We start from the raw sequence: 14,451 nt of genomic DNA on the forward strand, positions 1-14,451 counted from the left end.
ATATACATGAGACTAGATACGGAGAATGCTCCGCTGATGGTTGAGAATGTCGCATGCGCAGAAGCTAGCAAGCAAGCAAGCATAGCTGAGCCAGGGTCACCGGTGTGTATGCTTGTGATTGTGGGACTATATATAGATACCTTACCTCGAACCGAAGCAACGTTGTTAACGTTAGTCCTAAGAGAGGTAAATTATCGGGAGCCATCGGCCGACTAAAATAACCGAGCGTCTGAACGTCCGTCAGGGCTGTCAGCACCCTGTTTAGCTCGCTGGATTATATGAATATGTCGCATCCATGGCTATAGTCGTTGGGTTGCATATGTCAGTTATATTAAAGCCCAGGCGACCTCCCGTGCAACTCGTATGACGAAACCCTCTAGAGCCGAGTCTAATGTTGTTTGTGTGTTTCTGTTTGCCGGGTCTGCGGTATACCCTTGTACCCTTTCAGTATATGTTGCGAGTCGACAGCTACTTTGAGACTTATTTGAAGGGCATATGGACCGGGATTGAGAGGATTAGATTGCTTTGGATAAATTCGGTGGCAGAAGCTTGGTCTACCTACTCCTGACTTCGGTATCCTCTTCTCTGGATGCAGGTTTCACTTGCCTGTGTTTGTCAATTAGCGAGCTCTGGTTGGAGCTTCGAGATCGACTTTTACGCAGATTGAAAGAGAGAGCTAATGTTACAATGATACCAGGAGTTACTCATACTCAATCATATTAACATAATGGGTATTGCAAAAGCATAGATTCATTTGCGATGGCTACCTTTTTAACCGTAGTAAAAAAACAAACTCGTGTCAGACCCTAATCATCCCAGACCAAATTTACTCCTCGCGGAGGGTGTTCATGAACTCCTGGGCGGGACGAGCAGGCTTCTCCTCAGACTCAACAGGCTTCTGGCCAAGCTTCTCCTTGGAGAAAGCGGCGGCGTAAGGGTTGAGGCGGAGCATGACCTGCTTGTTGCGCAGAGGGTTCTTCTTCTGCACAACGGTACGCTTGGTGCGAGCCTCGCCCTTGGGAGCGCGCAGCACGGACTGGATTTCAGAGGAGTTGATCAGGCGGGCCAGATCGGCGTTGGCAACGAGGTTCTGGGGCAGGACGTAGTCCTTCTTGAGAGCAGCGGGGGTGGTGGTGCTGCCGTAGACCTGGTCAAGGGCCTCGAAGGCGGCGGAGGTCCAGACGATGAAGCGACCGAGGTGGCCACCGGGGGCGAGCTGGAGGAGGTTCAGGGAGAAGACGGAAGAGGTCTCAACACCGGGGATGTTGCGGAAAGCACGGACAAGCTCCTTGCCGTCAACCTCGGGGTTGTAGACGACGAGGGGACCACGGCGCTGGCGGAAGCGGCGGTTCCTCAGCTTACCCTTACCGGCGCGCATCTTCTTGGACTTCTGGACCTTGACGAGTTCGGCGCCGGCACCGACAGCCTTGAGCAGGGCAATGGCGGCCTTGGTCTTGGCAATGGCGGCGTTCTCGAAGGTCTTGGACTCAACGACCAGAGGAACCTCAGGAACGTTGGCAATGCGGTGACCGCGAGCAAACAGGAGAGAAGGAACGGAAGAAGCAGCAAGGGCGGAAGCGGTAGCGAAGCGCCTGTAGAATTTGTGTTAGCCTTTCATCACTCCCAACCATCTCAGTCGAGCGTCTCTTCTCCGACCGCTCGATTCGTAGAAAAGAATTGCATACTTCTGTCCCAGGTTGACCTTCTGGTGCCACTTTCTCCAGACCTTGGTGGGAGCGAACATACGACCGGAACGGCACTGGTTACCGAACGCAGCCTGACCAGCACGGTGAGTACCACCACCAGAGACACGAGGGATACGAGCGACGGCACGACCTGCACTCAGTATAAGTATTTTGTAAATAACCTCCCATCTCAATTGCTCCCCCCCAATCGAGCAAATTCAACATACCGGTACCCCAGGACTCGGCGGAAGTCTGTTCACCAGCCTTCTCGCTCACGGCATAAGGCTGTCTCTTGTTCTTCGCCATACCGGTGTGAACCTGCCTACAATCACAAAGTCAGCCCGATGATTTTCTCTCCTCCATTCCCCTTTCTCGCGCCTTTCTTCTCTCCCTCTGGAATTTCTGGATTGCGGTAGGCATACTGGACAATATCAGGACGGATGGGCGCAGTGAAGACAGCAGGCAAGGGCAGAGTAGCCCCGCTGGGCTTGCCATCAGCCGTGGCGATAGTGACGGTAGGGCGGGACGCCATTGTTGTCGACGGTGAGCTGGTCGTTGTCGTCGTTTTCGGAGTTGAAGATCGAGTCTCGAGCTCACGATGTGCTGAGGGAAATTTTCGCTTCGCCTGCGCTCCCGCCGGTAGTGGGTGCGACAAACCCTAAACCCTTCCTTGCCGTTTTTGGTTGGCTCGCTGCCGAGCGCCAAGACATCCAACGTCCAGCTGCACTCTGTACTCTGTACGATTTGAACAACCTCAAAACTCATCCATTACAGGACTTGTCCCTTCAGACTCGAATAACAATGGTAATTGATTTGATAATGAGTCAGCAGATATCATATCTGAATTGCGAATTTCTGTATCCTAACCTGCTGTTGAGTTTGAACACGATTTGAGATCTACGAGGCGCACTTTGCCAAGACAACAGCAATTTGTTGACCGACAGGACTTTTGCTTACTATGATCATGACACTATCCACAACAATACAGGGACTAGCTACGAATTACTCTAAGATTTCAGTTTAAAAATGGCGCCAATTGCTCATTTCTATTCAAGTATCGCTAGCAGACTCCCGCCTATTAAGCCACATTTAACGCCAGGAAATGTTCTTCATTGGTTAGAATGGTACAGGAGCCAGGATAGGCAAAGAATGAGATTGACAAAAGAGGGTCCATTGCAAACTACACTTGCGAACGGAAACGAAAGTAGAGAAATTGTTTTGTTGCGTCAGAACTCTTTTTTTTTGCTGAGCCAACGTATCTTATGTTTCCATATCTGAGAGTAGACGATTGCTTGTCGCCCGAACCAGCGGAACCCAAACACTCTCTTCCCATGAATGTCGAGCTTAAGCGTGGCGGTGGCCACCGTGAGCGCGCTTCCTGTGGCGCATGGCGTTGATCATGCGAGGCTTCAAAGCTGTGGCCGAGATGGCGAAATTCGCGTTCTGGCCGACGGTGCACTGAGTACCAGCCGCCATCTGCTGGGCCGTGGTCCATTGACCGTTGGCGCAGCGCTGGAAGGAAGAGCCATCGATGCAGTTCCAGAGACCCTCGGTGCTGCAAGAGCCAGTCAAAGCTCCAGAGCTCGAGGAAGAGGAACCGGACTCGGAGCCACCGCCAGAAGACGAAGACGTGGGTGCGGCGGACTCCGTAGGCTTCGCAGGGACGACAGTAGCCGAAGTGGGAGCGAAGATTCCGGGAGCACCTGCAGACTCGGCAGGGTCGTCGCTGCTGGGTTCAGGCTCAGCGGTGGGAGTAGCACCGACAGTTGCGCCGACGCTGACGCTGACGCCGGCACCGGTACCAGCAGGAGTGGAAGAGGAGGTTGAAGGGGTGGAAGGAGAGCCAGAGCCGCCGCTGACAGTCCACGCGGGAGTACCAGAGCATGCAGCTTGACCAGCGGGCTGGAGGTTGCTGGGGTTTCCGTCGTACTCGACAACATCACCGGGGTTGGGGAAGCGAATGTCAACGCCCTCTTTGGTAGTGCAACCGTTGATGTTGGCGACGAACATGGCAGGGAAGTTGGCGGAGCGCTTCTCAACCTCGACCTTCTCGGCGACAGGGGCTGCATCACGCTTGCTGGAGCCGCCGGTGACCGTGATGGGAGCACAGTTCATGTACATTTCACGGTTACCGATGCGATTGAACCAGGTCCAAGCCAGAGTATATTTGCCAGGCTCAATGCCAGCAGGGATGGTGTAGTTGAATTCGAACGGATCCGGGACGTCAGCACCACCCGACATATTGCCGTCCACGTTGGCGGGACATCCACCTTCAATAGACTTGATAACCATCCACTTGGAGTCCTTGGAAGGCTTGAGGTCGGTGGTCAAACTGACCTGGCAAGAACCACCGCCGTGCGTGGCGCTGCCGGTGAAGGTCAAAGGCATAACCTCACCGATCTGAGCGATGGTCTCCTGCGAAGGAGCCACGAAGGCGTTGTCCCGGAGCTTGCAGGGGAAGTCACTTCCGTCAGCAGCGAGAGGGGAATTGTTGAGGCTCGAGTCGCTGTAGGGAGTGGGTTGCCTCATCTTCATATGAGCTTCGACTGTAGAGGCACCGAGCATGGCAACAGCCACGAGACCAGACTTGGAGAACATCATTTTGACAAGGGAGTGTCGGTTGTCGGACTTTCAGAATGACTGTTTGACAGCTGAAATGAAGGAGTGGCTGCAAGGCTTTCTGATCGTACCAGACGATTCAGAAATTGTAGAGACTGGAAAGTGGGAGCTTTCTAGGGATAGAAGTTAGCCAAGGAGGAAATCAAACGCGAGAATGTTGAGCGACTTTAAAAGTCCTCAACAGCAACACCTCGTCATTGGTAAGACAGTGACAGTAGTCCTCTGGCCCGCCTCTATTCATGTGCTCCACAGAAGACCAACAATAGAGACCGGTCACAAGGACATTGTAAGAGACAAGAGGAGAAGACGCTGAATAGGAGAATACGTAAACAAACAATACCTTTGTAGCGATCTCAGAAGAATCAGCGAGACCGTTTAGATGTCTGAGAAAGAAAAGCTTTGTGTTGTTGTCTGACACTTGTGTTTCTCTGCTTGCAGGGAAAGGAATGTAGGGGTCTGCCACAGGCAAAACACCAGCGTATCAAAAAAGAATGAAGAAAAGAAAGACAGGAACTGGCCTGTAAGAGACTGTCGAACAGTTGTAAGTCTGAAAAAACCGAAGCGCTCAGCGTTATGAGAAGGAAAGAATGCGAAGAGAGATCATTTCAGGATTATATAGAAGGCATTCACCTCACTAACTACCGTAGTGGGGTTAGACATCAGCTGCCAGTAAATCGATGCGATGAGCGCAGTTCCACTTGGTCGATTTCATTTTTTCTACGAATCTCCATCTCTGCAGGGTTCTCGAATTACTCAGGTCCAACAATAATCCAGCATGGTCGACAGGCACTACCAAGTAGCCCCAGGCGTGCTCCTCCGTACTGCCGTACGGAAAGAACATCTGGATCCTCAATGGATGCAACATGGACAACCTGAAACATCTAACAACGCGAAACTCCACTCGCACACTTTGTTCTGCCGATCTGTAGAAAACTCAGGTACGCAGCGGTAGCATACGCCACCGGATTGGAATTCTCAGCCGGACCCCTCTGCGAGAGACGTGCGCTGAAGCGACCTGAGTGGCTGTTTGGATTCGGCAGGAGAGAATGTGCATTGACGCATTGTAGCAAGTCAGCGATCAGCATGCTGAGGGCGCCAAGATACCGCCGGTTCTTTTGGACGTGGATGTCGCACCATTACCCAAGTGCAGGTACCTGACCTTAGCTGGAGGTGCACATTGGCTGGGGATGTTTGGCTGGTGGGCGCTTTGCGAGGACAGCGATGGCAAACAGCGGATCGCCGGCCAATCAGATCGAGAGTGAATACGGAGTATGTCTTTGCCTATTCTTGATGATCCTCCGTGAATTATAGTTCATTTTTAGAGGAGACAGTGGGACAATATCAAGACAATTATATTATTAAATAAATTATTGTCTACGGAGGATTCTGAGGTAGTATCTGTTACTGATACTTATTCAGAGAGAAAGATGTCAATTGTCAATGGCATTGAAGCCAATCTCATTTGACCAGCATATTGTGGATAGGTCGAGTGAATCAATATCAGTTCATTTGACAGGATATACTTGGCAACCAGCACACCAAACCTACGTGAATCTGCAATTCTGCCTAGTGCCAAAGAAATTATGATTGATGACTCGAAATCAGGTAGTTACGTCGCTTGAAGAGGAGTATACCCCTCTAGTGGCCGTTCTACAAAGCCGCGGTGGACGGCCCCATCTAATTCCAGATAATTTACACATCTAGCCCTCTACACGATGTCTCACTTCTCTTGGGCCACGGGATAGAGTAGTATCTGGAAGTCATCAGATACCCAGATAGAGTATCAACGTTGCATAGAATTCAATTGCTCAAAAGATTGGTCGACATATCCTGGTCCTAGACGTAGGCTGTTCGGTGCTCTCAATGGTGCGGCTTAGCGCCTTCAGACGTGGACTCGACTTTCCAACGTTAATTACACCACCATGGCCTGCAAGTTGATGTCAATGGTCATAAAATTGAATTTGCCAGCAGCAAGGACTGATCATGAGCACTATCTAGATAGGTCGACAGAATATTAGGCATGTCCAGCCTCCTCCTCCCAGCCATGGATCAATTCTCCGCATCCGACCCATGAAGCGAGATTATCTGGAACCAACCGACGGAAGTTTCAGGTGATCACAGCATTCAAAAACATGTGATTTCAAGTAGAAATTAATACCAAGAAACACATCTCGCTTGAAATTAGGCCATGACCAAGCGAAAGCGATGTTTCAAGGAGTCAGGTTGCCCCTATTGGAGACTCAAAATCGCGACCGATGAGCTTGTGGAGTCTTGGCAAGTAACCTCATGTTTCAGTTAGATGTTTCCAATTACCGTGTGGTTCCTTCCCGCCGCTTGTTGCCGATGACTCGGTACTTGTTTCCTCGCTAAGGAGGCTCATGAATTCACTGTGCTCAAGGTGATGCCAAGTAAACCGAAGGCAACTGATACAGTAGTGGGTGGCTATCTACCCATTTAGGGAGATGATCCATTGACTGATCAAGTCAGATGATCGGGTCTCGATGCGAATAGAGTATTTAAGGCAGGAATGAGTGTCGCTGCGCTGTCAAAACTACAGTAAGATATCTATGAAGAGATAGCCTCAGTTGCGATGATTGCATCTGCACAATCGGGCTGCAGAGTGCCTTGTGTGACCAGCGGCTGTATCATTTGCATCGCGTAGGGTAGGCAGGTACCACATGGCCTTTGCAGCCCATTTACCTGTCAGGTCCCGTGTCGTGTCGTACTATCGTGGCCACTTCCATTTATTAGAATCCAGCTAGCAAAATAAACGTGGTACTTCCCACTCGTAGGTTCATTCAGCTACAAGTCGGCGCACTACTTGGGATTAATCTCTTCGCCTTTCATGTGATGTGGAGTTATGAGCTCCCAAATGTCACCTCAGGCCATGAGCCCAGTAGGCACCAGTACAGCATCGAATAGTACTGATTTGGCTGGCAAGGTCAAGATCAGACTGGTCGCTAAGCCGTCCGTAGCGTGTTCGTCTGTTTCAGCAGCTTGGTCGAGGCGAGAACTCGATTGATACATTGTCAAGTGGTCCCATAATCGAACGTTAGGCACTGTTCGTATCAAAGCCTTCAATTTTCCTGGCGGAAGTGAGCCAAGCTCCCAGACTCGTCTAGATCGTCAGGGTTCTGTTTTGATGATTATTTCGTCCGACATTGCTGTGGATCAGCTCGGCCGTCTCGTTGATGGTTCGACTGTCCATCAAACTGTTGCATTCAGTCTTTACGTCATGAACTGCTGGAGCTCTCGTGGACCATGCACTGTTCTTTGGTTGAACTGATTCTTCCCCTGGGACGCTCGTCAGGAGCAGCCGTAACTCCAATAGACAACTATAGCTGAATGCCGTGGCAGCAAATCCGCCAAATGAGCCATGTCCCTGCGCAAGGAAGAGCAATCATTTCTTCCCTTTCTTTCGACCCTTTTCAGCAGCCCCTGTAGACTCCTTGACGAACCCACCCTTGATCAACGCATCCCGACCGACGGCGTTGATGATTCGAAACCGGTCCGGCCCAAGGAGAATCCCACCGTACCATCGCGATACGACGACAATCACATCCCACACATCCATTAACTGCATGAGGTGGAGCAATCGCCCACCAGCAGCCGTCTCCCCGTCATCATCGCAGTCCTGCACAATCATCTGTGCAGACTCGCCTTTCCCATTGGCCGGTTTCTGCTGTCTAATACGCCAAGCGCTGATATTATGCGTCGCAGCAGCAACCTTCTTATCCGTCGCCAGAAGATGGTCCAGATACCCCTGAGCCTGCTCCAGACTGGTAACATGCGCCGCCCGTCCCACAAACACCGATTTCTTCTCCGTCACCACATCCGACAGCACCCAGTCGGGGAGACTGTCCAGCCCAAATGCGTCTTGCAGTGAGAGGGTGGCGATATCCTCTGCGACCCGCGCAGGGGCTGCACTTGTCTCTGCTTCTGCTCCCTTCTTCTCGCTCTCCTGGTTCGTGTTGCTGCTGCTGTTGTTGCCGCCCAAACTGAGCTCTCGGAACGCCTCGACCGCCTCATTGATGACATCGAACAGGCAAACAGCGCCGGGCTGGTATGTCCTCCCTACAATATCCTCCAGTACATCCACGGCGATCTTTCCCTCACCGCGTGCACCGGTCGACGCCGTCCCGAGAATTTTCGGCGGGGTATCCGGGTATGACGCATGGAAACCGAGGAGGAAGGATAGATTGGGATGATCGGGGATTTGCAGTTTGACCGTAGTGTTCGATGAGTCGCCGGGTCCGGAGCCGCCCAAGTCTAGTGTTGAGTTGGCTGTGGCTGCTGATGTTGCTGCGCGGTGGACGGTGATGGTGTCAGGTTCGTAAATCGCATTGATAGCTTCGATCTCTTCGGCGAGGTCAGTATTCGAAAGTAAATCAGTCTCTGATGTCATTATGCCCGTAGCCTTAGAAAGAGGTATCTAGACACTTGCTCGAGGCGAAGAGACCGTGAGACATAGTTTCCTTCATAGTGATCAGTTTGTGGTCGTATGGTCACATGACATGAGCTTGGGATAGCTCCCACTCTGCAATTGTCCAAGCAATTATGGTCGATTCTTGGGTGGCATTATATGCAGAAACAGGGCCCTTATTCTGCTTTCAGTGGTGGATATCAAGTCTTTTCAAGCCAGTGATGCTCCTTTCGATGGGGTTGGTAGTGGCCAGTTCACAGTCGTTTTGGCTTTGCATTTACTCCACAAACATATATTTTTGGTGTAGAGGTAAGGCACTACCTGTGCAACATGCTAATATCTATTACCATCGATGACTCGATCACGCTTTTGTGAAGGAACATATCATGATTATGGACTTGCCTAATACTGAAGTCGCTCATCCAAATCGCCTTGATGCTATTACAAACAATCAACAACCAAATCCCATCATATTTCCCATGCCTTCTACCTGCAGATTCCTGAACTTCTGCGATAATTCCTCGGTATCATCCAAGCCATCCAGATTCTTCCTTTGCCAGAATGCGCGAAAACCCTCCACCAGTCGGTTTGTAATCACCGCCACATCCTTTTCAGGCATCGGGGCAAAACATAATCGGAAGTACTGCCAGGCTTGATCCAAGGCCTTCTGTGAGGGCGCAAACAAGTCGCCCGGAACCATAAGACACAAGAACGGCTCCTGTGTCATGTGCACCCACAATGCCTTGGACAGCGTTTCAAGCGAATATTTGTCATACAGAGGATGGGTATTGAAGAGTACCTTGATCCAGACAAACATACCCCCCATGGGCCAAGTGAAGTCATACATTTGAACTTTGTCAATCACCTCCCAGCCACTTTCCTCGCTCGACTCGGAGGGCTCCGATCCATCGCCTCTGATGACATACTTGCCTTCTTCAAGACTGATGCACATGGCCTGCATGCGCCGCTCGTATGATCCTCGAAGACCCTCAAGCCAGCGAACCCAGCCATCCATCTTCCAGCCTGATTTACTTTTGCTTTTGGGACCTCTGACATCTTCATCACCTTGTTGACCTAGGATCATCCCCGCCACCATGGCCTGGACGAAACCGGATGGGAATTGTGTCGAAGTCTCAGTAAGACGGGTGATCCTCTCGATGACGGCAGGCTGTGCAGTAATCCAACCCAAGCGGCAACCGGGCGCAATGGTCTTGGAAAATGTGTCCAATCGGATGACTCGTCCATCCGTATCTAGAGACATAAACGATGGTACAAGAGAGTCCAAAAACGGGTATCCGGACGATTTTCCATGAGCATTATCATTTTGCGTGGTAAGTGACTCGTCAATGGGTGTGTTACGGTAACGAGCCGCCATTCTTTGAGCAGATGGATACTGCAAATTCCAATACGGATCATCCTCGACAATGATAATGTCGTACCGCTGGCATAGAGCGTAGATCTCTTTCCTCCGATGGATTGACATGGTGCCTCCCGTGGGATTTTGACCAATCCTACAGCCGCGCGAGAAAGGGCGGAATCGTTAACTGCATGACCTGCACCAAGTATTGCGACAACCAATAACGACCTTGACTGTTGAACTTACGTGATGGTATACAACAAATGAGGACGACGTCCTTTGCGGTAATCCCAGTTTTCGAGAACCTCGGCAAGACCACCTTTGCCGTATGCCAGTATACCTTGGGCATCCATAGTGACCGCGGCTATGTTAAGACCACGAGGCCGAGCTGTTTGTATGGCATTCATGTAAACAAACTCCTCGCAGAGGATGCCCTCGCGCTGTCGAATCGGATCCCCATCTGGATTCCAGGTGTTTGTGAAAGTTTCGATAACTTTGTTGAATCCATCGGTCGCACCGCAGCTGAGCAGAGTTTCTGGACCTCCCGCATACGGCACATTGGGGTGAAGATGCTCCCTTGTGAAATTCCGAACGAATGATGCCATAGGAGGCAATCCCTGAGCCGTGCCGTACTGCAGGGCAGTGGTGATGTCAATTTTCTTTTCCAAATCGACCGTTCTGCTCTCTTTCGGGACAACTACGCGGGTTGGTGAATCTGTATCCTTCTCCGGCGCCGATTTGCCGTCGTCCGGGCTAGGGTCGAAACGCTGAGGATGAGCAACGGCAGCTTCTAGTGTATCATACGGAAAATAAGAAGCGTGAGGCATGCCTGCAGGAAATGAGTTGAATGCATTGATTAGACGATACTATCAGAAAAAGCTCGCCCTGCATACCGCCCGAGAGGTTTCCCATGCCCGGAATGACATAGTACTTGTATAATCTCTTGAGATTACTCGACTCACGCCGAACTGTAGTAGAGGAGAAGTGATGCGACAAGTCAAATGGAGCGGACGGCTCCATTTGCTTCAACCGAGCCATCTTGAGCAATCAAGTCCTTTCACAGCAATTTGAAGGAGGAAATGGTGGATGGGGAAAAAGAAGGACAAGCGCCAGGTCAACCAGGGGATAAGAAGAATCAGGGCACCCTGATAAAGGGACCATGGATCATGCCCCGTTATCTCTTGCTAGTCGACCACGCGAGAATCATCAGAAATGTCATGATTGATAAGCAGCTTCAACGGTTAGATAGTGGGCCATCCGGCGCCCTGCCTCTTGGCCACGGCAAATTCTACGGAGTATCTATGTATGACTCGTGGACGATTGCTAATCCGGTAATTATTAGCCAGAGGACCATAAAATATGTTCACTCGAAAGAATGTCCACATTCAATGCTCAATCTGAATGAACAGTCGTCCAAAGTCAGATACATGATGACCGTTGTAGATCATTCTAGGAGCATGGGGCGATAACGGTCAAACAACCATGATAGCATCACATCAACTACTACAGAGTAGTTGTTAGGCTCTACTTGGCATATCTAACCAGCTTTGATGTGCGGCAATGGTCTGCAATTATATTACAACTGCATTGTGCTAGAATGATGCAGATCCGGGGAAATCCAAAGCTCCACACTTTCGTATGTTGATACTAGTCAGCACAGGACCTCTCTGCGTAAGTCGATCTGTTTGTAGTCTATCACCGGTCCTCTGTAAAGAGCTATTTTTCTTCAGCAGCGAATGCTACTAAGTGCTATCTACTACTCCATCCTAATCCTATCCGAATATCTTCCTTTGCCACCTCCATGGAAATGTCTTCGCGCCACGAGCTTAGATAATCCAGTTTGATAGGCTCGTCACAGGCAGGTGACAGCAGATGACTAAGGCCGTTGTCGATCTTCAGCCGGACAATGACATCCCCATCTTGTCCAACATTCACCTTTCTATCGTTCTAACCTTTGGAATAACCCGATACCCTCATTATCATCTGTAACATTGGAGGACATGCCTTTCTATTCCAGAAGAGAATGAGTGGTGTTCTTTCACTGGCTGTGAAATACATTCTTTTTACTACTAGTCCTCTTGACCCCACTCCGGCCATCTTATCGGCTTAGATCGATTAGCCTTCTCTTTCCGCCGACCCCCAGTCTTGATATTGATATCTGTCACTGGCTTGATATTTGCGTTATAGAGACGTCTCACAATGATTGGTGAAGGTCCGGAGGACGGTTCCCGAGTCTATATCCCACCAGTTCTCGACTCCGAGAATCGTACCGCGGATCCCGATACTTCCGATGACTGTTTGCTCCCTCAAGATGAAGAGGCCAGCCCCAATTATGTCCCCGTCTGGTTACGTGAATCCTCCAAGTCGTTTCGCTGGGGCTGGGTACCTCTACCTATTCGGAAGGTTGGACGCGCTACTGCGGATTGGGTGAAGGGCCCGAATCCTCCACATTCTCTGCCGCTTAAACCGCTATTCCCGCAAATCCAAGAGCTTCCGGTCCGGTATCTGAACCGATTGTTCCCTAAGCGGAAACACAAGATCTCTTTACTTGTACTCTTATATATCGCTTGGTTTACTCCTTGGGCTATTGTTCTGCTTCACTCTCGTTCGGCTGGCTACATCGAGGGATATGGACGACCGCAAACCCTTTCGTGTTCGATGACTTTTTGGTGCGGATTCCTTGCTTGTTGTGTTTAAGAGCCTGTTCTGACTACCTATCAGGGAACATGGAAATGGATGCGGTCTCAACGGGAACGATTGCCGTCCCTTTTCTGCCTCGACCGTTGCTTTCCGTTGCCCGGCAAACTGTCACGACGTCAAATTGTTGCAACCTCACACCGTTGGCAACCAGACTTACAGCTACCGAGGACTAGTCGTCGGAGGACCACAACCAGGTTCGTCCGAGCTCGGTGTGTACCGAGCCGACAGTTTCGTGTGCCAGGCCGCTATCCATTCTGGGGTCATCACGAACGCAGTTGGCGGCTGCGGTGTTGTGAAGCTAGAGGGAGCGGCACACTCGTTCCCCGCTTCGAAACAGAATGGGATTCAGTCTGTGGGCTTTCCGTCGACTTTCCCGAAGGCCTTCAGCTTCGTCGACCTGGCTTCGTCCCAAGCTACTTGCCCTCCAGATCCGAGGTGGACTCTTTTGGGCATAACCATCGTCGCCCTCGCACTTCTGTGGCTCTTCTCGACGTCGCCGTCGGTCCTGTTCTTCAGCACCTTTTTCATGCTCTTTTGTCAAGTGGGATTGGTGTCTGATCCGCCCTCAATTCCCCAGTTCGCTGACCTTGTGTCCACTCTAATTGCGCGATTACTACCAGCATCGTTTGTAGTCTACGTGCTGTACAAGTATTGCGCGCGTCCTCTCCTGACGCCGCTTTCTTTGCCCAAGTTCCAGTTGACCAAGACGTTCTTGTACCTGCCACCCGCTTTCATCGGCGCCTTGAACAATTACACTTTTGCGAGATTGATTCCGCTGGAGCGTCTGACTCCTCATGATATTCAGCGGCAACCGGGAGCGAAGTTGGCATTGGCCTTGGTGATTCCGACCGTCATCATAGTTATCCTCAGTCAGGCCTGGCAAATCCGCCAGGGTGGTTTGATGCCGCATTATCTCAAGGTGTACTGCACCATGGGTCTCATTCTTCTGATTTTGCTTCCACTACCAGGGCTTCGTCTTCGGATTCACCATTACATTCTTGCCATCCTGTTGATGCCGGGAACAGGAATTCCCACGCGACCGTCGTTGATCTATCAAGGGCTGCTACTCGGGCTATTCATCAACGGTGTGGCGCGCTGGGGCTTCGCATCCATAATTGAGACACCGGCAGCCCTAGGAGAGCTACCGGGCTTTGACGGAGCCAAGGGTTGGTGGGGGGCAACATACCCCAACATCACCGATGCGTCTGTCATCATTTCGCTTCCTGATGCAGGCTCCCACGCGTACCGTGGCAATGGCAATATTACTTTCGAGCTATGGGAGAGAGAACGCATGGCTCAGCTCGATGTCGATGGAATCAGTGTTTTGGTCAATGATGTGGAACGCTGGCGAGGGTACTTGGACGAGGATAAGCGCGGAGAATTCACCTGGCACCGACATGGACACAACGGCCTCGAACTGTTCCACGGTCCTACCATTGAAAGTGACCCGGACGCCGGCGTGGCTGTCACCGATGTGAAGGATGATGACAAACCCGAGGATCTCTTCTTCCGCTTCGCCTTCCTTCGAGGAGCTGAAGCGGGCAAGTACGGGCCAGCAGGGGTCTGGCTTGAAGACGGGTCGTGGCTCCCGCCAGCGCCCCCGAAGGCTTAGATGTGATACCCTTATATATCGCACTTTGGTTTATGATTTGATGACAAAGACTCGG

The 14,451-nt window shown here is 51.0% G+C and overlaps 5 protein-coding genes across 5 annotated transcripts; 1 reads left to right on the top strand and 4 right to left on the bottom strand.

Moving 5' to 3' along the window:
• Window positions 1-826: 826 nt before the first annotated feature.
• NFIA_039090 (60S ribosomal protein uL4) lies at window positions 827-2,217 on the bottom strand (the record flags this gene model as incomplete). The annotated part of the gene is made up of 4 exons (XM_001266229.1): window positions 827-1,592; window positions 1,686-1,836; window positions 1,913-2,007; window positions 2,108-2,217. 4 exons carry the CDS (start codon window positions 2,215-2,217, stop codon window positions 827-829), a joined length of 1,122 nt encoding a protein of 373 aa, XP_001266230.1.
• An 812-nt stretch (window positions 2,218-3,029) lies between these two features.
• Window positions 3,030-4,286, bottom strand: NFIA_039100 (lytic polysaccharide monooxygenase AA11 family protein; the record flags this gene model as incomplete). Its single annotated transcript, XM_001266230.1, has 1 exon — window positions 3,030-4,286. The coding sequence occupies one exon, from the start codon at window positions 4,284-4,286 to the stop codon at window positions 3,030-3,032; it is 1,257 nt and encodes a 418-aa protein (XP_001266231.1).
• Window positions 4,287-7,704: 3,418 nt separating this feature from the next.
• On the bottom strand, window positions 7,705-8,709 carry NFIA_039110 (IMPACT family protein; the record flags this gene model as incomplete). The annotated part of the gene is made up of 1 exon (XM_001266231.1): window positions 7,705-8,709. One exon carries the CDS (start codon window positions 8,707-8,709, stop codon window positions 7,705-7,707), a length of 1,005 nt encoding a protein of 334 aa, XP_001266232.1.
• Window positions 8,710-9,178: 469 nt separating this feature from the next.
• Window positions 9,179-11,122, bottom strand: NFIA_039120 (putative aromatic amino acid aminotransferase; the record flags this gene model as incomplete). Its single annotated transcript, XM_001266232.1, has 3 exons — window positions 9,179-10,238; window positions 10,331-10,913; window positions 10,978-11,122. 3 exons carry the CDS (start codon window positions 11,120-11,122, stop codon window positions 9,179-9,181), a joined length of 1,788 nt encoding a protein of 595 aa, XP_001266233.1.
• Window positions 11,123-12,283: 1,161 nt separating this feature from the next.
• Window positions 12,284-14,396, top strand: NFIA_039130 (LCCL domain-containing protein; the record flags this gene model as incomplete). Its single annotated transcript, XM_001266233.1, has 2 exons — window positions 12,284-12,753; window positions 12,806-14,396. 2 exons carry the CDS (start codon window positions 12,284-12,286, stop codon window positions 14,394-14,396), a joined length of 2,061 nt encoding a protein of 686 aa, XP_001266234.1.
• Between the last annotated feature and the right edge of the window lie 55 nt (window positions 14,397-14,451).

Source organism: Aspergillus fischeri, genomic scaffold (genome assembly GCF_000149645.3).
Source record: "Aspergillus fischeri NRRL 181 1099437636247 genomic scaffold, whole genome shotgun sequence".
NCBI classification, from domain to species: Eukaryota; Fungi; Ascomycota; class Eurotiomycetes; order Eurotiales; family Aspergillaceae; genus Aspergillus; species Aspergillus fischeri.